At 34.8% G+C, this 22,966-nt stretch overlaps 1 protein-coding gene across 10 annotated transcripts in view; it reads left to right on the forward strand.

Moving 5' to 3' along the window:
• The window catches only part of PLEKHA7 (pleckstrin homology domain containing A7), a 130,453-nt gene that overhangs the window by 87,234 nt on the left and 20,253 nt on the right, over positions 1-22,966 (forward strand). For 5 of the 10 annotated variants that reach the window (XM_087717362.1, XM_087717365.1, XM_087717389.1 and 2 more), the window contains 14 exons: positions 2,478-2,945; positions 4,925-5,447; positions 6,126-6,212; positions 10,570-10,623; positions 13,949-14,029; positions 16,048-16,116; positions 16,208-16,288; positions 17,565-17,714; positions 19,316-19,417; positions 20,192-20,300; positions 20,685-20,923; positions 21,262-21,450; positions 21,605-21,722; positions 22,266-22,345. In XM_087717362.1, the coding sequence (XP_087573488.1) occupies positions 2,478-2,945; positions 4,925-5,447; positions 6,126-6,212; positions 10,570-10,623; positions 13,949-14,029; positions 16,048-16,116; positions 16,208-16,288; positions 17,565-17,714; positions 19,316-19,417; positions 20,192-20,300; positions 20,685-20,923; positions 21,262-21,450; positions 21,605-21,722; positions 22,266-22,345 (2,350 nt within the window). Of the gene's footprint in view, positions 1-2,477; positions 2,946-4,924; positions 5,448-6,125; positions 6,213-6,591; positions 6,712-10,569; positions 10,624-13,948; positions 14,030-16,047; positions 16,117-16,207; positions 16,289-17,564; positions 17,715-19,315; positions 19,418-20,191; positions 20,301-20,684; positions 20,924-21,261; positions 21,451-21,604; positions 21,723-22,265; positions 22,346-22,966 lie in introns of all 10 variants that reach the window. The other 5 variants (XM_087717379.1, XM_087717397.1, XM_087717405.1 and 2 more) reach the window with 4 other exon arrangements.

Below are 22,966 nucleotides of genomic sequence, written 5' to 3' on the forward strand. Positions count from 1 at the left end.
TGGGGTCGTTAAACATGTATGTATGTATGTATGTATGTATGTATGTACACACACACACACACAAATATATACATGATATATTTTCAGTCCTACTTAAAAAACATTGTCTTTGAAAAAAAAACCTCTTTAACTTTTAATATTAAAGTATTAGATGTCATTGACACCTGCAGAAGCTCGTTTATTTATTTACAGTAATGAGCAATAATAATTTTAATTCTGAAAATCTTCCCAAGAAAACTACAATGACTAGTCCAGGAACTCACCAGGGGTCAATGTTGACTTGTAGACAAAATATAAATTAAATATAAATATTTAAAACTTCACACAAGTCTGCCTATAATTGAAAATTTCTCCCATAGTTCTTTCTCTAAGGTTGCATTAATATTTTTTTTGTAATTTCTGTATCTGAAAGGATTTCTGTAATAATGTGAGATAATTATTAAAAGGTAAAAATTGTAAAAAATAAATAATTAGCAAAGATTGATTTTGGAATAAATGGGAGAACAGCAGAAAATCTGAGTAAACGTTTATTCAATTAATTGAATTGTCAAGGTGAATTTCAGGTCAAAGTTTTTTTCTTAGAAGCTTTCATAATCAGAAACATATTTAAATGAGACTGTTTGTACAAAGCAATTAATAGATGTTTTAAGTAATATGTACTTGAGGTGTCCTTGGTGCTCTCTAAGCTTGCTTGTTTTCTAATTCCAATTTCCAATTTATTGGCATTTGTATGGCTAGCACTGATGGCTAGCACTGATGATGTTGCCTACTTTGGGTAATGAAATGTCTGCAAGAAAACAAGTAACTCAGAGAGCACCAAGGACACCTCATGTCAACCCTGAGCTACAAATATTCTCCTTTATTAGTACATATGTATTTTCAGTCATTTAAAATGCTCTCTCAAGCCATTTACAGATTGTTTAAAATAGATGTTTTCAGTTGTTGTAGTTCAGATACTACAACAATGTGAATGCCAGAGACTGCAGGACTCTAGGTTCAGTGGATTAGTAAGAATCATGTTCATTTGGTAAAAGAAAACACCAGAGGCAGAGGGAGTATTTTAGTTTTTCTTATTGTTTAAAAACCTTTTATCATAGGTAAGTTTTCATAGATAACATAGATAAATGATAACAGGCTTTACTGGGTGGAAAACAAGCTCTCTGTACATTCACATGTTACTTTTTGATTACCTAAACATTCTCCTTTTGCTTAAATAAAATATAAAAAAGGATATTCAACAGATGAAAGTTTATTCATGCTAACCCTCCCAATCCTTGAAATGACTATTTTGGGATGGAGTGTGGCAGATTTTTTTTTAGCAGCTATTTAAATAAGTTTCTCCTTAAGGAAGTACAGATAGTCATTTTAGTGGGTCTTTAAAATGGTTTGTTTTACTTGACATTTTATTAAAGTTCCACGCAAGCAATATGTAAGCAATATAACAGATTCTAAATTCCTGATTGCCTGTTCCTCAATATTATTCCAAAGTCCTTGTGTTGCCTTTAAAGTCAAAAAGTAAACGGTAACAGAAGCTATTTTGAATGTAGTGATGATAGGACAACACTGAGTAACTTTACTCACTTTCCTTCCTTGTCAAATAAATAATTGCATGGGCAGTGGAAAGCAGATTTCCTGTTGAGAGATTAAAGGCACTGGGTAGAAATTGGGAGATTGTGAGTTCTAGTCCCAACTGGTCATAAAGTCAGCTGGGTGACCTTGGGCCAATCATACTCAGCCCTAAGAAGGAGGCAAGGGCATAGCACGTCTGAAAAACCTTGCCAAGAAAACTGCAGGGTCTAATTTATTCAAAAATTACTCAAGAGAAAAAAGAGAAAGAGAGGTATTTTAATGATTGAGAGGAAAGGCTACATTTTATAACAAGTTAATTATTCTAGACCAGGGGTGTCAAACTGGCGGCGCGCGGACCGGATACATCACGTGCAGGCCATGCTCACTCCAGCTCTGCGAAGGGAAAAAATGTCACAAAATGTCATGTAACTGCAATGTGATGCCGTGAGTTTGACACCCATGTTCTAGACTCATGTCTAATGTATATGCATGTAGAATACACACACACACACACACACACACACACAAAATACCTCACTTCTCATCTCGCTTCTGGTCCCGAAATGTTAGGCTTATATATCATGCTAATGCACTGTGCTACTCTTCTACATATTGATTATTTTAGCCATTGCATTGCAACTGGCAAAGTTACAAGGTAATTTACAACTTCTAAAACATATATAAAACTAAATTAATTGTAAACATTTTAAAAACTCTGTTTTGATACAAGATTGTCAATTTCATGAGATTTTGAGGGGTTTTAAAGATGAGGAATTAAAAGCCCTGGGATCAGAAAGTATTAGCAACCTCTGCAATAAAACTTCAGTTTTGTTATAAAATCTGAGCAAACATCAGTAATTCAAAATATTGTGCTGACTTTAGTGTCTGTGGATTTCTTTTCTCCTTAGTGGAACAGAAAAAGCAGATCAACAAGCTGTCCCTCAAGCTAATCATATTGATACCTACAAAGAAGTTACGAAGTTAGAACCTGCTGATGCAAAAAGAGGCTACAGAAAATCACCCGAAATGTCTGCATATGGCAAACATGAAGAAATGAAAAAAGTAAGAGATGATGAACACTACACTGCAAGGAAGAAGGCTGTGGATTCCAAATGGGAGAAACCTAAACAGCTATTAGAACCTGGTGGAATACTGAATCCTGCATCAAGTTTCTCTCGGCCTCAAGCAACTCAAACTCTTGAGAAGAATGGAATGCCTCCAAGTTCACTAAATGCAGGTCCAGTAGAGCAGAATGGTATCAGTGTCTATAAAAGAGGCTTTATTCCCAGATCAACACAAAATAAGGAGACACAAAGGAAAAGTAATATGACTCACATCGAACATTGGGTAAAAGTCCAGAAAGGAGACACAAAAAGGTTAGTAAACTAGGACTGTTTGTTCTATATTTCACAGTTTTCACAGTTGACTCCCCCAGTTAATATTCCTGATTTCCTAATTCTCTTTTCTAGCACAATTATATAGGATGAGGAGCAACATACAGCCTTTCTTTAAAAAAAAAATTCTTGGAATTTAGGAATTAGAATGTTGAGACCAGTGTAACTCTAATTTATTTGAGTACAATATATATTCATACAACATTTAATTTGTCTGGTTTTTTTTTCACCAAATAGTTTTAAAAAGAACAATTCAGAGCGGTAAGTGTTATATAGACTTTGGATGCAAATTCTTCAGAAAGTTAAGTGGTAGTGATTGAAAATACCTATAAAACTAGATTGGGCAGCACATAGAGACAAAGTGATTTTTCATATTATGAAGTCTAGAAAATTGGATGGGAGAAAGAAGGTTGGGTTGGAAAATCAGAACTATGAAAGTTTCCAATCTCCTATCTAACTGTTTATCAAAGATCTCACAGATTGAGCAATTACTGAGAAAAGGAGGTTACCTTTTCAACCCATTTCTGTTTTCTATATTTTATAGCCTGTGTAGACCATGATTTTGGTTTAAAATACAGAGTTGTGTTTATTGAGGCAGTCAATAATTTTTCTCCATTCTTATTTGTATTCTTCTATAACTTCATTTTGGGCAAGAAGTCATGCTTACCACTCTTAATCACTGTATAGTGTTGATTGCAGTGAGGTTTTACAAGGCCTTCCTTGACTTCTTGAGACACAAAATCAAATATTTTTCTCTGAAAACATGACAGAAAGTTAACCATCTATTAATTGTGCAAAAGGTTAGAATATATAAATTTGTCATACTTTTTAATTTTTTGTCTTGAACTATAAACAATAATTTTATATGAAGCCAAGTAATGTGTGTGTATGTGTATGTGTGTGTGTGTGTGTGTGTGTGTGTGTGTGTGTATGTGTGCATAGGTATAGATGATATATAGATATATAGATATAAATGCCAAGTACCATTCACTTATCACAAAATCTCCAGAACCGTAAAGCTTACAAACTGGAAATTTGGCACGTATGTTCCTCTTAGCTTCTAGGTGCTTACTAAGAAAGGATTTTTCAAAATGACCATCAGATCATTAGTATTTCTTATACAGTAATTAACACGCTCTGATGCTAAGGAGTTAGGCATTCTACTCCCCCTCCCCATCTGAAAAGAACTCAGTTCCAACTTCCAGTTGCCTCACATTCCATTACTTCAGTTCAAACTGACAGATGTTCCACTCCTTTACCCAGGAGCAGTCTGGGGCTCCTTACAATACTAAATGTCGGTACCTCACCAAAATGTCTACACCTTCCATCTATGGAACTGCTTCCGAACCTAAGGTGGCAGGAGTGATATTCCCTTATTGTTTCAATCACCAACCACCACTGAGCCAACGGATTGTGAACCAAATGCCCCCTGCATAGTCCAATCACATAGTTTCGTTGCAAAGCATGGGTATCAAGCCAGTGAAATTATATATTTGCAACTCAACAGCAACTTCAATTATTTCCTTCATTTTTGGTGAACACCATATTTTAGAAATAGCTTCTGCAGGCTGAGATCAATGTAAATAAATAATTATATATATGTAACAGGCCTTTCCCCACACTTAAATTCAGTGTACTTAGCCTGATTGAGTATTAAGCTTGGAAATTTCTTTTTTTTTCAACTTGAGTTAATGAAATATTTTGTTGAATGGTATGTATACTCCACCACCTAGTGGTAAGCGTTCCTGATGAATGAATACAAACAAATCTAGCACATTTGTTGTAGTTATATTTTTTAAAAAACAATGGATTTTCCATGGATTATACACTCTGGCCCATTGTTATCTATATACCAAAATTTGCAAAAATCTAACAAAATTTGTTTTAAATTTCAATTTTGCAATTTTTTTTTAATAAGGGTTGCTTTTTGCTTAATTCCTAACAAAGCCACTTTCTTACAGTCCTGCATCTGACCAGACTCTTACTCGCCAAGTACCAAGCCATTCTGTATCTTTTCCTGAAAATTATCATACTTTGCCAAAGAATACTAGGCAATCTTCTGGAAGCTCCCCTCCCTCAAATCGTGATTTGCCAAGTGACTACAAATATGCTCAAGATCGGGTAAGCCACCTGAAGATGTCCCATGATGAGAGAAAAGCTAACAAAGATGGTACTGTTTGGCAGCTGTATGAATGGCAACAAAGAAGGCAGTTTAAACACGGGAGCCCAACCGCACCTGTTTATATTAGTTCTCCGGACTTCACAGATAGTAGTAAGGGAAGAAGTTCATTAGACGTTCCACGTTCAGTTTCGGTTCCCCCTTCCCCATCTGAAATACCTCCACCAGGACCACCTAAAGGTTTTATATCCCGAAGACCGCATACACCTGCAGAAAGGGTTACTGTCAAACCAGCTGAGGAGAGACAAACAATAGACGTTCCTTTTGTTGGCTCACCAAGGAAGATTCGAAACCAGAGTGTAAAAGTGAGTAAATAGAAAAAAAACACCCTGTTTTACTAATCAGTTAATTTAAATTAAATTACCATGCTATCTAATCTGCAGATTATCTGATAATTGAGTATTATAAAGTTGTATGTTATGTACCTTATGTATTAAGGTCAGATCATGTAGCGTGTAGCTAATTTTAGGTTTAGAGAAACAAGATTCATATGGGCTTTAATTGCTCATTAGTTTAAAGTTATCTAAATGGGAACCGGATATTGTCACTTCTTGAGAGACAGAAGGTTGAGCACACTGCACGATTATAAGAATGTTACATTTAATCTCATTGATTTCAATAAATTATCCGTGTGTAAACTTTTGAAAATTTAGCTCATTGAATCAAGCTTTTAGAACAAAAATATTTGTTACTAAGCAAAAAGTTTCCACTGATAGTTCTTTAAACAGACATACCATGTAAAAAATCAGTGACAATGCCACTTTGTAAAGAGATATAATACTCATATACAAAGATAAAAAAAATGCATATATTGTAAAAAAAACCAAAAATGTTAATTTACAAATTAATATTTTCTTGTTTGGGAAGAAAGTTGTATAAATCAGTCCAGGACACAGAAGCTAGGAACTCTAAAGTGTAAAAGAATAGAAAAATATTTTTCCCATTTGAAATGTCTCTTTAATGCTGCCTTTAAATTTATACAGAACTCTCTACACATAGATAGACGTTCCATGCCTACAATGGGATATATGACCCATACTGTAAGTGCTCCAAGTTTGCATGGGAAATCGGTAAGCATTGGCTATATATGTTTCCTTGTCTATACTAGTAGATTCCAATAGAACTTCTAAAGTTGTCTAAATCTTTATTGACTTTTCATGCCATATTTATGGAATGAAGTAATTTGAACTTCCTGTCACTAACGGTGCTCTTTTTCATTGCTATTGGATTCTTAAGCAGAACTGTAAATAGAATTCCAGTAGAGGGATTGGCCCTATTTTGTGTGTTGTGACATACATTTTTAGCCTTCAAACCAAAGTATAAAAATATAACTGCTCAGTCATGTCAGATAAACATTTTTATTGGCATGTTAAGTAAAGATTTTTAACTATGGTGACTCTCCCTGAAAACTGCTAATTTCCTCTTTGCAATGTGTCCAAATACCTGCAGCCTGAAGAGCTAACATTGCTTCTCATTCGATTAAGGAGACATCAGGCTAAGTTGGCTCACATACGAAATTACACAATCGCCCAATTACTACAGCACTTGCCAACCAATTCCACTTATCAGGTCAGCTGCTGATTGGCTCATCTGTGCTGCATATGATGTTCTGTGACTCTGCAAGTGCTTCACTGGTGCCATGCTTGAGTCCGTGCTTCCTTGCCCATTCTTCCGTCTGTTCAAGTCCCTGGATCATTCATAATTTTACTTTGCTCCTGCGTGCAAATAATTATCAGCGTTTTTATACTATAGGGGCTGTGGTATATGAGTAACTGCATTTTGGCTGTTATTTTGCTTTGGTGTTACTTTTGTGAATGCTGCGTTATGTTCTAAAACAAAGCCTATTTAAAAAGTATGTTATTGCTTTTTAGTTTCATCTGTTTTGACTTTAAAAAAAAGTAAGGCTTTCTGATAATTTACAGTGGAAACCAGCATTTCTCACATCCTGCTTTTTTCTCTCTATCAATCATGTATTTTAACAATGAAGGAAGATCTAAATATACCAGGATAGTTATATATTGTACTTATCTGAAAAGATGGTGGCCCTGAATTGTAGACAATCCTACCAAAAGCGAGACTGCAAGTTGTCCTTGACTTACCACCATTCATTTAGCTCGCATTCAAAGTTACAGCAGCACTAAAAAACGTGACTTATGGCCAATTGTTGCACTTACAACTGTCACACCATCCCCATGATCACATGACTAATATTCGAGCGCCTGGTAACCGGCATATATTTACAATCCTGACAATGGCTTGGAGTTGCATAGGATTGCCTTTTGCAACCTTTCCAGCCGGCTTCTGACAAAATGGGGGTAGTCAGATTCTCTTAATGAGTGTGACAAAAAATATTGTAAAATTGGGCATGACTCACATAACTGTTTTTTTTAGCAACAGAAATTCCTGGTCCCAGTAAGGTTATAAATTGAGGATTGCTTGTAGGCATATGCACGCAGGCAAAATCCTGCAGAGTATCCCGCTTCTTCATTATGTCAGTCTGGGGTGGCCAGTGCTAGTTGAAGATTAATCTTAGAATTTTCCCATTCCTGTTGCCAATGTATGGATGGGTGTGTTTGTGTATCTGCCAGAAGCCACACACAAAAAAATATTAGCTAAACTAATAACTTCTTATTAGAAATATTTGCATATTTGCCTGTAAGATAACATACCAATTTTTTAAAATTAATTGATTGTCATCCTGCTGTTATCATTCTTTTTTGCTCATATAGATTTTCTCCCTTATAATATTATCTCACCCAGAAATATTCTATCAGAAGCCATGTTCTAAAAAAAAGCAGGGACAATATTTATTTATTTATCAAAGTTCTATACAGTCCATCTTATCTAGTGACTCTGACATGTTTACAAACAACATAATAAAATAATATAAAAAAGTAACTAAAAATACAAATGAAACCAAAATTAAAAGCAAGGTTAAAATGTGCAAGTTAAGAATAAGAGTCAAGGTTAAAACATTCACCAAGCTAAAAGGTTAATAAGGCAGCGAGCATGCCACCAGCCATCCCCATATTTATCGGATTGTTGTAAACTGCTATGGGTCAGTTTTCCTAGGAGCATTACAATACATAAATATTACAAACAAATATGTATGCATATTAATTGAACTAAAAATTACCTCTACATTTATAAAATATACATTTGCAGAGTGTAAAGTTTATATTTATCTTTGAAAATTATATTTGCAAAATTAAATGATCCACACCTACATACAGAAGTAAAAACCACACATATGCACATGCATGTACACATACAATCTTCTCTTCCCTTGCAGATGATAGAAAAATTAGGATGGCAATAGAATAGGAGAAGGGAGTTTATTCAGGGAAGAGAAAGGGAAGGGAAGCGAAAATGGTGGAACAAAAGTAAGCAGATGTAAGGCAACTAAAGAGATAACTGGATAGTGAAGGGCAAAAAGAGAAGTTTTATGTTTCACAAATGATTTGAATTCAGTAGAGAAGTGTTCAAATCATTAAAGATACCTGGTGATTACTGATATTTGCATTTTTTTCATTTCTTTGATTTCAACAATTTAAGAATTTGAAATTCTTGAAACCAAATCAGCAAATGTAGAATCAAATCAGTAAATGTAAAATGACCAATTTACAATATTTATTTGGGAAAAAGAAAGCCTTTTCCTGTTGGGTACATATGGTATATTTCAGAATTATGTCATTTCTTCATGTATATATTGGGGGTTCTTTTGCATCAGAAATCAATTGCAATTTAACACAGATAAGTTTTCATAAGAGTTTCACATAGTTGCTATTTATGTAAAGCAAGAAATGTCAGTTTGAAGTTTAGACTAAATAAATTAGACAGAAAACATCAGTCATCTTTTACAATTATTTTTAGAACAGTACAATGCTTCAGATTCATTTTAGATATGGCCTCACTAAATAATTCCCATTGCAAATGCCCAAGAAGATTCTGCTTCCTATATAATTATTTACTAGCTGATAACCTGACATTTTCCAGGTATTTATTTATGGGTGGAAAATGTCCTGACCAAATGTAATTTCTAATGTTGGATTTTCCCCCTTACCAGAGGGAGCCCCCTTGTGGAGTACTGTGAAGCCATTACTATGGCAACTCCACTATGCTGTACAGTAGAAGTCATTTTAAGGCACAATAGAACATCCCCCGAGGGGTGTTAGGGGTGTCTTATTCCCACAGTATTTGTTTACATAGAGTAAATCAAGTTTCAACCAAGGTTGAAATTGGTTGAGGTGTTCCAGAGTTAGGATGGAACACACATACACACACACACACACACACACACACACCATGTACCCTGTTTCCCTGAAAATAAAACCTCTCCAGATAATAAGACCAATCAGGCTTTTGAATGCATACCCTGAAATAAGCCCTCCCCCAAAAATAAGCCCTCCCTGAAAATATTGCAACACAGCAGCAGCTATGAGGTGACCATGCTTGCCACCTCCTGCACCTCAAAAATAATAAGACCTCCCCGAAAATAGAGCCAAGTGCTTATTTCAGGGGTCAAAAGAAAATAAGACCCTGTCTTATTTTCAGGGAAACCTTGTACATATGGTTACTGTTCCTACTTTCTATTGGGACCTATGCAGAATATAATTTGGGTATTTTCTTGGGGCAGGCTTGGTCCTATGTTGGCATTATTATGAAAGACATCTTCCCTCCTTTTGCCATTTCACTTTTCTATGGAAGTTTTTGTTCCTATCAGAAACTAAGCTAACTCCTAGTGTCAATTTCTACTCATCAGCTAACTAGAACAAAATTTATATTTAGCTTTCAGAGTGGCTCTGTTTCAGGATATTAATGGGCAACAGTGGTGGTCACCAGAGTGTCCATTTTTAATATGCTCTGACAGTCACTCAGTTCTTTTGGTTTCATATTATAATTACCTGAGGTAAACATATGCTTTAAATAATGAATGTGATTAAAATGATGACTGTGGTGTCATTTGATGAATTTAAGTAGTCAAACATTAAGTCTAATTCCTAAAAGTAAAGTTTTTAAAGTAATTTCAGATGTGCGGATTTATGTAGTATTGCACGTTACCTAATTTGGTAGCTAACGAGTCTTTATTTTTTGAGTGTTTTCTTCCATTGATTAACTTGTTCACTTCATTCAACTATAACAATCACTTGGAAAAGCTAAGAACAAACTATTCTTCCTTGCTGGATAGTTTTCATTATGTTCAATAAGATCTGAGCTGCAAAACTTCAAATGATCATAAACAGCAGCCAAAAGAAATAGAAAATTCAATATTCTTTGCTGCCCTATAGTGATCATCAATATTTTTTCACACCAGATCTTCCATTTGAATATATAGATTTTTGCAGAAGCTTCTAGACATATTTGATAAACAGAGTCTTATTATGCAGTAAATTATATTTTACTATTGCTGTATCCTTTTATTTGCAGGCTGATGATACCTACATCCAGCTGAAGAAAGACCTTGAATATTTGGATCTGAAGGTAAAACATGTCCACATAAAATGTCATTCTAGTAATGTTACTTTTTTCATTTTCCCCCCAGATATACTTCCCTAGTGGTTTATGTTATACGGTTGCCTTATAAATCACTTGTTAATTAGATTTCTTTTGTGCATAGGTAGAATAAATTGCAAATAAAATATAAAATGGCAAAATGAAAACAAAACTCAGTCTGTTCCTTTCAGGGAGATCCAGGAAGTTCCATGCAAAAATTTGAAGGTCCTTCCTCTTATTACCAGGAGGATAGATTTCTGGGTCTTTGTTTTTTGTTTTGTTTTGTTTTTTGTCACTCCCCTTTTTAGTTGTTCCCCACCCTTTGAACTAGATTTTTAGATAGAAATGCTTCAAAGGAAAGTAAGAAAGCATTCTACCTCCAGTTGTCTAAATCCAATCCACGGTAATTTTTTTAACAGATTAAATCTGTAATTTCCTAAGAGGGCAAAATAATTAAAATTCAATTAAAATTATAATTAAAATTTAATGTTGGCATAAAATCTTTTAAAAATGCGCTGTTAAACTTGCCTTTGGAAATTGTGGGAGTTTCATCACTTGAGACTTTCAAGAAGAGATTGGACTGCCATTTGTCAGAAATGGGGCAGGGTCTCCTGCTTGCATACGGGGTTGGACTAAATGACCTACAAAGTCCCTTCCAACTGTTTTAATCTGATAAATATAAACGAGCATGTAGAAAAAGGAGCAGCTGCTCTCTGCTACTTTATGTTAGATTGGACAGGTGAAAGTCATGTTGGATTCCTTCTAGCAGTAGAATGTCTAAACAAAACAGGAATCTTCCCCATCCCGTGGTCAGTATTTCTAGGAGCAGGAAGACAAATTAGAAAAAAAAATGTGATCACATCACACAATTGCTGCAGCTTAGATTTATTGGCATCAGGATGCAATTATATAATCACAGCACTTTTGTGGTCATGTAACAAGATACTGGGAGCTCCACCTGTGGTTTATTCAGTGTTACTTGCATAACAGAACCTTTGCTTTGCTTTTCCCAAACAAGCCAATAATTGGAAGTTAGAAACAAAGCCCTGACTTCTGAGTTTGGCTTATTAGAATAGAATAAAGTAAGTGATCCTGGGACATATATAATGTTAAGTAAAATGTAGAAAAGAACACCTGTTGGGTTTCACTTAGTTCAAAAATTAACAGCTTCTTTTTTAGGGAAGAATTCTATTTTTTTCCCACCCTTTTCCAAATGCCACGGGGAAAGGGGTATATAGCAAAGCAGTCAGCTGCTTGATCCCTTTATCCATTGCAGAATTCTGATATTAATGTAAAGGAAAATAAAATCTGCAGAGCTTTGATGCATTTTTTTGCCAAGTGCTACCACATTTTTATGTTTTGCTGCTGAAATTCAAAAGTATGATTTATGGGATTCTGGGGTCATAAGAATAAAGGATAAAGTAAACATCACACAAATCTTAACTATATTAAGGTAGGCAAAATAAGTAAAGCAGTGAATAACTTACTATTAGAATCTCAGCATAATGGTCTTCTTTCATATATAAAAAAACCCATTATATTGGTTTTAGGACATTTTGGGTTTCACCTCTGTTTTTTATTATGCCCAGCAGTGCTCAGAAAGGTAATAAAACTCTTTAAGCATTAGAATGGTATATTTACTTTTTAAAAAAAGAATTTCATTAAGAATCTAGTACTGCATTTGAAGTTTCTGAATGTGTCTCAGGTAAAAAAAAACTTGCAATAAATAATTCTGGAGGTTGCCAAGGCAGAGGTTACATTTAAAAGACCATCTTTATCCAAGAGGAAATAACATGGCACATTTTTTTTAATAAAAAGTGTTAGCTAATCAGAGAATCTATTTGGGTATCAATTTCAGGGTCAAATTTAATTGTGCTCTCAGGCTATGAATCTGGTATCTTAAAGGAATTTCTGTCCCACTGCATTCAGACTAGATGCCATCTTAATCTGTCATATTAGATAAAATAAGGTCTCTACATCATATGAATTTTTTTAAATGGAATCCGTCTGTACAGGTTTTTGTTCCAGATTTTAAGATACCATTTTTACCAAGATGAAATTAGAAAGTGTCTCTGAGAAGTTAAGTTCAACTTCTAGTTGTTTCAGAGTAGCATCCATGTATTTTTCTTGGCAACCAGGTCTGATCCTTTCTAGCTTTTCAAGAGACTCCAGAGTTGGCTGGGTGCTGCATTAAAGCTACCAGACTTCATTATCTTGATAAATATTTCTGAAATGATACAAGCTCATGACTGTTTGGTTTTCATACAGGAAAAAGCAAACTAAAGTAAAGACCAAAAAAAGCCTTCCCTGGCAGTCAAAATGTTTTGTATGTGTTTTTATATAGGAATGCTATTCTATTTTACATTGTACTTTTTTACTTTCTGTGTGACTTTAGAATCTAAATTCTAAGGCTGTAGTAGCTTGGGAAACCAGGGGATAGAGGAGTGTCTGAATAATAATGTTGGATGACTAAGTGAACCTACTCATCCTTTTCAGAGGTTATATAAAAGTGAAAAATAGATTTTAGAGTCTTATCTGTGACATTCTGAAAGATTCTGTTAGATGTTAATTATCTTGTAGAATCCTTACACCAAATCAAGTAGTGGAGTGGAAGTTTAAATACTTATTTCTAAGATCTGTGAACTCCTTGGATTGGAATGCTTTAGGTTAGATTGCTGCCTTATTCTGCCTAGTTTCAGTTTACCTTGGATATTCATAGGGAAAATTGTTTAAGGTTGCCCAATTTATTTTTGGGTGAATAATCCAGGGCTCAATTTGCAGCTATATTACATAGGTTTACTTGTACCATCCTAGTATTTTCAAAGTCAAAAACAAGTATAGTTCATAAATGTTGAAAAAATTTAAAGCATTTTAGAATTCAATAGATCACTCTGCTTGCATTTACAATATAAATGTTTATGTGGTTATTATAAATCTTTCAGGTAGGTTTTACCACATAAGTTTAGGATTTGAGCATTGTTTTATTCAGGAACAGCACAGGATAGGAAACAAGCCTTTGTCCGTGTCCTTTCTTTCTGCCACCTCAGTTTATGATGATGATGATTATTACCATGTCCTATTCTAAGGACATTGGGCTACACATGTTCTCCACAGTTCTCGGTCTGCAGCTACAGTGTCCGCATCCTTTCATTCAAGGTTGATGTTTTTATGATATGCATCATGAAACTGCAGCAAGGAAAAAAGTGATGCTAAAAAAATCATACCATATTCTGATTTCTCTGTTTTCATAGACTTCTGATGCCAGCTTTACCTCTGTAACAAGATATCTATATGTAAATTTTGTTTGAAACAGATAAAAAATAATGGACCTCTGATCAACATGATTTACAAAGTGCTAAAGAGCTCAGCGCAAGGGTTACTATCCAGTATAAATGTAAGAGTGCTTGTAACAGAAATGTAATCATTCCATTGCTTTTCAAGTGGCCGTCAGTGTTGAAATAGCTAAGCATTACCAGTTGTTTCCTGACACATATATAACACCAGAGCTTTTTGCAAGTTGTGTGATTTGGGGAGGCTTTCTGCAATATTATTGGCTGGCCTGATAGTGCTTTGTTTCATTTTCTCATGTGTTGGGAACTAGTGTTGGTGATTCCATTTCTACGTTTATAGAAATACAAAGCATGCTCTTGTGCTTTAATTTTGTTGCCTTCACAACGATATAATTTTACATGTCTCAGTATCTGATATAATTGCATTTTCCCCCTTCAGTTTAATGTGTATCCCTAGGTTTGAGAAAGGTTTTGTTGCCTGCATATTTCTTCTATTGGTTGTATTCTGTTATATTCTGTTATGTCAGTATATGTGTTTCAATTTTTGCTTAATTTAGGAAGTATTAAAAGTACAAAATATTTTAAGCAAGAGTTTTAAAAACAGTACTTTATCACAATGAAAAGCATTCGGTCTAGTTATTTGCAAAAGGCAATAAGCCTTCCTGTATTTGATAATCTGGCTTCCGTTTTATCAGTTTACAATGATGGAAACTTGAAGATGGAGCTGGGACAGATAGTCATGAATGGTAAATAGAAATAATAGTATTAATACTAGTACTTAAATAACAATTTCTGAATGTCCAAAGCATTTTGCATACATTATCTCAGTAGTTGCAGCAGATTTCTAAGGTGAGTTTAGCATTATTATATTAGCTTGCAATTCACAGGTAGTAATTTTTGAAGACTCAAATTAATGTGAGGGATTAATTTTAAACTTATAATTTCACAGTTTCCCACTCATGTACGTATTTCTTTTCTACTTCCTAAAGAACGAATAGCTTTAAAATCCTTTGTTTACCACATGATGGTTAGTTCCCTGAATGGATTTATATGATTCTGTATAATCTTAATTGAGTTATGGAAAAATGTTAGCTATAGTTTTAGAATAAAATATAATAAAAATATTAAAATTATCAAAATGAAATATATCTGTATTCTGTATAGAAAAATGCAGGTAAGTTTTGGCTGACTGCATGTGTTTAAGAACTGAGAAGCATTTCCAACAGAGGCACCAGTTTTATTATAAGTCTCTTGATTTTTAAACTGATTTAAAATAACATTACCTGATAATATGGTTATCCCTTTGTCAGTGATTTTATTTTTCTGTAAGTCACATAAATTGTCAGGAAAATTGTAATGATAATAAGAACTTATTTCAACTTGTATTACTGCCCATCTCAAATACATGATTATTAAAAGCAATATTAAAACTATGTAAGAAAACAATATAACACAATTCATAACTAATGTATAAAAACACTCAATAACACTGAACATAACCACTATACAAGTTTGATTGTGCATTCAGATAGCAAAACCAAGTGACAAAATCATGTCTGTAAGGGCTAATCTCATCTCTGAGAAGATGATGCGCCGAGGTGGCGCAGTGGTTAGGGTGCAGTACTGCAGGCCACTTCAGCTGACTGTTATCTGCAGTTCAGCGGTTCAAATCTCACTGGCTCAAGGTTGACTCAGCCTTCCATCCTTCCGAGGTGGGTGAAATGAGGACCCAGACTGTGGGAGCAATATGCTAATTCTGTAAACCGCTTAGAGAGGGCTGAAAGCCCTATGAAGCGGTATATAAGTCTAACTGCTATTGCTATTGCTATGATGTTTCAAAGGAGAGTACATTACAGAAAAGGATCTCTACCTGAACCCCACCCGTTGGCATTCCCTAACAGACAGAACCGAGAGCATGCAAATGCATATTGTGAATACTAGTTGTTTGATGTGAAAATTTGCCATATTGAACGCAACCAAATTTAAAGGAACCTCTTAGATATAGCATTTACTCATATTCCTAGAAGTAGAAAAACATTTTTTCAGAGAAAAGGATGCTGGTTTTTTTGCTATTAACATTTTACGACTTCCAGATTTTTACTTTTAAATCTTTATATTTTAGATGACGGGGCGCGATACATTCAAAGAACGACATGCAAAACCCATCAAAATTGGAGAAAGTGATATTGATGTAAGTATAAGGTTTCTTCTTTCTGATCCTTGCAAAATCTCATTTTGTTTTATTGATTTGACCTTGTGTGCATATATATATTTATTTCTAGGTAAAGCTGAGTGTCTTCTGTGAGCAAGACAGGATTCTGCAAGATCTAGAAGACAAAATAAGAGCCCTTAAAGAAAATAAAGTAATCATCTTTGCAATTAATTACACCATCTTATTTTTGTAATATTCTGTTTTGGGGTTTCGATGTCCTTTTGATTTTTGAGTATGTACTAAGTAAAACTAGAATTAGATCTTTGTAACTATACAGTTTGTGTTATAATTTATTCTAATAAATTATTCCAATTTATTTCAAGTAAGCAATTGAGGGAGATGACCAGGCTGAGTTTGAGACATGGGTCAAACGCATCATCAGTCATGAATCTCTGAGCTCCCACAAGACATCTAAGTCCAGCCCACTTTGAATTCTATTTTATTCTTAACTCTTGCTAATTTCCCTAGTCTGTTAGTCATTCAGATTCTTGTAGATAGCTTAAGCCTTAAGCTTGCAATAAATCTTTATACTCTTTTGAACTGCCCGAATTTCCTGATTTCCCTGGTGCTTGACAGCAACATGATTACATTCAAGTTACTTATTTCATAACTTTTCTCTCATTTTAAATATTAATTGCTTATAGAGTCTATATTAAATTCTTATAGAGTCTATGTGCAATTCTTGTTTGTTTTAAATAACTTTCCAACTGGAAGGACATGTTTTTAAAAAGCATAAGAAAATATTTGAATGATGCTAATATATCTATCCTCATTTTCATCTTCCTAGCTTACAAAGAGCTGAAGTTCAGACAAGTTGAGGGTATCATCTCTGAAAGTGATTTTCAAAGCTGGGTTGCTCTCATTGCAAAACTTTATTCATGATCTCAGTTAAACATATATTTGGGGTTGTTAAAAAACATCCTCAGAAGACTGCTGTAGAAAGAGGAAAGATTTGTACTAGATATTTTTGTATTAAATTGTTCACACATATATTAAATAGAACCCAGAAACAAACTATATGCCATCACCTTTAACAAATTCATATATTCTGAATATTAATATATTCTGAACCAATACTCTTTGGGAAGTCTCCCTAAATAAAATTAATTGCAGTAATTGAGATGTGATGTATATTATGCAGATTAGGTATTACCCCTCCCCCATAGAAGTTGAACAAATTTTCCTCACCTTCAGTATCCAAATCCAAGACTGGATTTGAAGAATACAAGATCTTTGGACCTTGAGATGGATGGTGGGTGGAGAGAGGGAGATATAAGCAGGCAGGGGGCAGGCAGACAGATACATTTATATTTGGAGTAGAAAATTACTATTTTTAAAACACTAAATTAAAGGAAGGTCTTCTAAAATGTTCTCAAATTTTTCTTGTACAGAATTTTTAAAAAAAACGTTTAAAATATTTTCTTTAGGATCAGCTGGAATCTGTCTTGGAAGTATTACATAGACAGATGGAACAATACAAAGACCAACCACAGCACACAGAAAAAATTACATATCAGCAGAAACTTTTGCAAGAAGATCTCATACGTATTCGGGCTGAAATATCCAAAGTATCTACAGTAAGTAGAAGGTGCTTTAAGAATTAATTTAATATATAAACCTATCTTCCATGTCAAGTCTACTGGAACTGCATGGCAATGTAGTTTGGTGATTGTTGAAATAGGATTGGTGAACTATGAAAAACCATTTTCTCACCCTTCCCTTGCCAAAGACCTGGGTGAAGAGCCAGATCTTTACTGTTTTTCTGTAGAACAGCAGAGTGGGGACCATCTGGATTTCGGGAGAACCTTGTTTCAGAGGCAGGCACTTCTAAAGGGAGGATATACTTCCAGAGTACGAATAGATGACATTGTTTCATTGAAAGAATTTGGAGTACCCTAACCCTGCAAAATTGGCTGGACAGATATGTGAGAGATAGGCATACCAGGCCCTATGCCACGTAGGGCTTTATAGGTAATAACCAATACCTTAAATTACAACCAGAAACAAACTGGCCAGCAGTGGATCTTATGAAGAAAAGGTGTTACATGGACATACTGAGACATGGACATCACTACTTATGCTGCTACATTCTGGATCAGTGTAAGCTTTTGGGTGGTGTTCAAGAATAGCCCCATATGGAGCATATAGCAGTATTCAAGCCCCAAAATGACTAAGCATGAGAGATTGTCTGAAGGGCTCCCTGATCTAGAAAAGAACAAAACTGGCACAACAGATTAAGCTATGCAAAGGCTATCTGGCTACAGCTCTTCTCCAGGTAGAACCGCAGGTCCCGGAAGATTCCTAAATTACACACTAACTTTGAAGGGATAAGGGCTATCCCATCCATGGTCAAAGATAGTCTATCCCCAACTCTGAGGGACTCACTCAGAGCCAGTCTGTCTTGCTAGCATTGAGTTGGAGATGTTTCCTCTCTGTCCAATTCTACTCAGCCTCCAGGCACTAGGACAGAACCTTTACAGAGCCTTACAGTCTGGATTTGAAAGATATGATTGGGTATCATCAGCATACTAAGGAAACAGAACAGTGGATGCTTTCACCCAGTGCTATCATGTAGATAAGGGGTGTCAAACTCAATGCCTGGGGGCCAGATCTAGCTTGTAGGGTGCTTAGCTCTGGCCCGTGAGTCTGCCCAGAAAACAGCAAAGGCAGAAGCTTGCTTTGCTTCTGCCAGCAAAAACAGAGCTTGGGAGGGCTGCGTGAGGCCCTTCCAAGCTTCGTTTTCACTGTCAGAGGGTTGCAGGAGGCTGTCACAGCTGAAAATGGAGCTTGGGAGCCTGTTTCCACTGGCAAGGGGCTCAGGCTGCCAGAGGCGCACTCAACATGAGTGACATCGATCTGGCGATGCCGCCCTTGCCATGCCCCTGCCGGTCCTCCAAAGTCAAATACAACTCTGATGCGGCCCTAAATGAAATCAAGTTTGACACCCCTGATGTTGAAACAAAAGGAAATGAAAGCTATGCATTTATGTTATATGCCATTTTTTTTATATTTTCCAATTTTACATATACATAAGAGCTGTGTGCGTGTAGCCTAAAGTACTTTTAATTGTGTTTACACTTGCATAAAGTACTTGCTTAAATAGATTCATTAACCAGCAGCTTCATAGCTTTTTATTGCTTATGAAAAGGTAAAGTGAGCTTGTTGTCTTTGTCAATAGGAAATGGAAAATGCTTGGAATGAATATCTGAAATTGGAAAAAGATGTGAACCAGCTGAAACAAAGTGTGCAAGAACAGATGAATAAATCATGTTTTTCTCAGGTGGGGCTAGTTCTCAATTTTGCACTTTGTAGTTCCCTAAATATTGAAGCTTTAGTCAAATCTCATCTCACTGGGAGATCTAATTTTCATGAGAAATAGAGCCTTTTTTTCTCTAGAGGAAAAAAAAAGCTTCACATGCATATTATATCACAGTATGCCAGAACTATATGTACATGCAAATATACCAAATCTTTAGAAGCATCTGATGTCCCACTTGTTGGCCAGTTGCTCAATGCTGCGACAAAATAACAAATAAGACCCTTTTTCTGGGATGACGAGACATCTTTAATTTGCCAAGGAAATTTTCTTAGAAATATGAGTGGTCTCCTTTTCCAATGTATATTATATTAATTTATTGCTATCAAATAAATTGTTATCTGCTGGTGGCACCTCATTTGAGGAGTTTTTAGTGATGTTTATTTTGACTACTGTTTGATTTTATAATTTGGTGGCTTATTTTATATTTTAAAATATGTTATGATAGACTCTTGGGAATTTTACCCTGTAAACAGCCCTATTCTGTTCTCTCCTTTTAAGCAATCAATAAAGAATCTCAACCTAGCAAGCATGACAGACTTCTCATTCATTTCACTTCTCTGTACCTTTTCAGAGGCAAATTATACAAATTATATGTAAATATTTTTTTTTGTTAGAATGCTGAACAATGTTAAGAATTTTTATATTGTGTGCTATTTTCTAGCAAAGAAAATGTCCTTGATTTCTATTTGTATAAGCAATATTGGTTTGGTTCTCCTTCCCCCACGTTTTCATTAGGAGAAAGCTCAAATGCAAAAAGATTTGTGGAGAATTGAAGATGTTACATCTGGCCTAAGTACAAATAAATCCAACTATAAAGTCATAATTGAATCTATCAAGAATCCAGGTAAGAAAGTTTAATGTGTTACCAGAATATTATAAAATCAATATATGTGTGTTTCCATCTTATATGTTAGGCTAATGATACCTGAATCACAGAAGGAACAACTTTTTCAATTCATAATGTTTCCAACATAAAAGCTAAGCTACCTTTCTCTGATGAGGTTTCTGGTATTTTATCATTAACACTCTCACATGATAATTTACTGATGCCTTTTGTTTTCAGAAATGGTGACCTAAAATATATGTACTTGTGTATTTCTAAAAACACAGTTCAATAAATCTTAAATTGGTTTCCCAAACACTAGTTTTACTTTCATTCTGTTTATTATGGAGAAAAGGGTTATTCATTTTTCTGAGTTACATCTGAATGTAATGTGTATTTTTTCAGAAAGAAAAATAGTGCCTTCATTTTCAAAGCCTCTAGTGCCTTCATCATCATCTGCCTTCATGTCAACAGACAGCAAACTTTCTACTCAGCAAAGTCCACCAACTAGTCCTATCAAGCCCTCATTGGAAGTCAGACTTTTTCCTCAGCCTTATACACAGCCCAGAATGTTTTCTCCCTCCCTACAAGTGAAAAAAGTTGAACCTCCAATCCAGTCACCAGTGAAATTGAAACCAAAGGTTGTAAGTGTCATTATTCCACCCTCTTGTAATTAATGGGATAAAGTGCACTGAGCATAGTATCGGATTTCCTTGTCTGTAGTACATGGGATAATGAACACGGATAATCAGATAAATAACATGTAGGTTTGTTTATAATGTTCTTGATTGCAATTAAAGCTTCGAGTAAATCTGCTTATAAATGACTTGTGACTGAGAAATTTCCAGGGGAAAAAACTTCTTGGAGGAATATGGTATTAAATTCATATACATTATTTGCTGTGATTTGAGCAGGAGAATTGGTTTATTTTCCACATGGAGCAATGAACACATTTCTTTATTTTTTATTTTTGCAATATCAGGAAGATGAAGCACCACCAAGACCTCCTCTCCCACAGCTGTATAACACTGATGATAACCCACCAGCTGTTCCACCTCTTCCTAAAGAAGCTACAGTAATAAGGCACACATCAGTGCGTGGTCTCAAACGTCAATCTGATGAAAGAAAACGAGACCGTGAACTTGGACAATACATAAATGGGGATTACAGGGTAAGCATTCCATCCCAAGTTGAATAATATATTTATACAGTATAGTTCAAGCCTTACCATTGTCCTAGTACAGTCTTCCAATATGCTGTAATTGAAGGGAGGCAGTATATGAAAAATGTTGCAATCTAGTTTAATTCTATATTTATCCATGTAGGTAGAACTCCGCTCATATGTGAGCGAACCTGAATTGGTAACAATAGGCGGTGATCTGAGCCAATCTTCCATTGGTTTTCGTGGTACTGACAGTAGATACCAAACATTACCTACCAGAGGTGAGTCAAGAGACTGATATTTCTGTATTTTAAAAAGTCATGTTTATTATGGTTTTGCATTTCTAAATGATAATACCATTTGATACATGGCTGAGTTGAAATTCCAGATACAACTTTAAAAGGGCAAGATTTAAGAATCAATTATATATATAAATATAAATATAATTTATAAATAAATTATAAATAAATATATGCATAAATCCTGCTCTTGAAACATTAAACTATGAAATTCAGATTACAGCATCTAGGAAGCAAAGAACTCTCATAGGAATAGTGATTCCTAATAAACCCTTAATGAATATAGTTCAATGAAGAATTGAGTAAGACATTTAGATGTCTCAATTGTAGGACATAGTGTATTATGGAAGGAAGGAAGAAAGAAAATGCAGCAACAGAAATATCCACATCCTTTCTCCAACTTTTGGCTTCAAAGATTCTTCACATCTGTACTGATTATTTTAACAAAGTTAACACAAAATGTAGATTTAACAAATACCAACTGGACCTTTTTTTCTAAGTAGAGATTTTTCGCCTTTTTTAAAGGATTATCTGGTTCAACTTCTAGACTCCATCAGTCATCAACAGTTTCATCATATTCAACGCTTCGAAGAGATGCTTCCAAGGTAAAATATATTTAATTAGGATGCCATTTTTTTTGAACAACACTTTAGTAGTGTCATTTTGCTTTAGCATTTGATAATCCTTTGGAGTTTAACATTATTCACCTATAAGGGTCATTTAGATGATGAGTGCTTAAAGGTTGTTGGCCTACCACATTTACAGATGTTTATAGGGCTGGGGATCTAGACACTGTTGCTTCCCATTTGAAGTTTTCCCATTGCTTCTTGCCTTTTTATTAGAAAAATAAAGGAGGGAAAGACAGAATTTCTACCTATTATCATTTGGAATTGTAGTTCTACGTAGTAACCATCTGTCTGGAAGCACCTTAAATCTGGGTTTATTTACAGTTCAAGATAAGTTTGTGGATATAGATCTCACTTTTTGTTACAATTTCTGTAATATAATTCTTAATTATATTACATGTTCTCCTTCTGAAAAATTAGGTACTTGCACATCATCCAAAGTATATCCATTGTCTTGAAGAAAATTATGTCCATTTTTCTATGTTATTTGCTTCCTCCTAGAAATTTAATCAGATATTTTTCCAAACTATACTCTTTCCAAACGTTTTTTGGACAGTTTGCATTGAAAGAAAACAGCAAAAGGATAGTTCTGTCATCTTC

The sequence above is a fragment of the Thamnophis sirtalis genome, unplaced genomic scaffold (assembly GCF_051295495.1).
Source record: "Thamnophis sirtalis isolate CommonGarterSnake01/CBP01778 unplaced genomic scaffold, rThaSir2_p1.2 scaffold_1, whole genome shotgun sequence".
Classification (NCBI taxonomy): domain Eukaryota; kingdom Metazoa; phylum Chordata; class Lepidosauria; order Squamata; family Natricidae; genus Thamnophis; species Thamnophis sirtalis.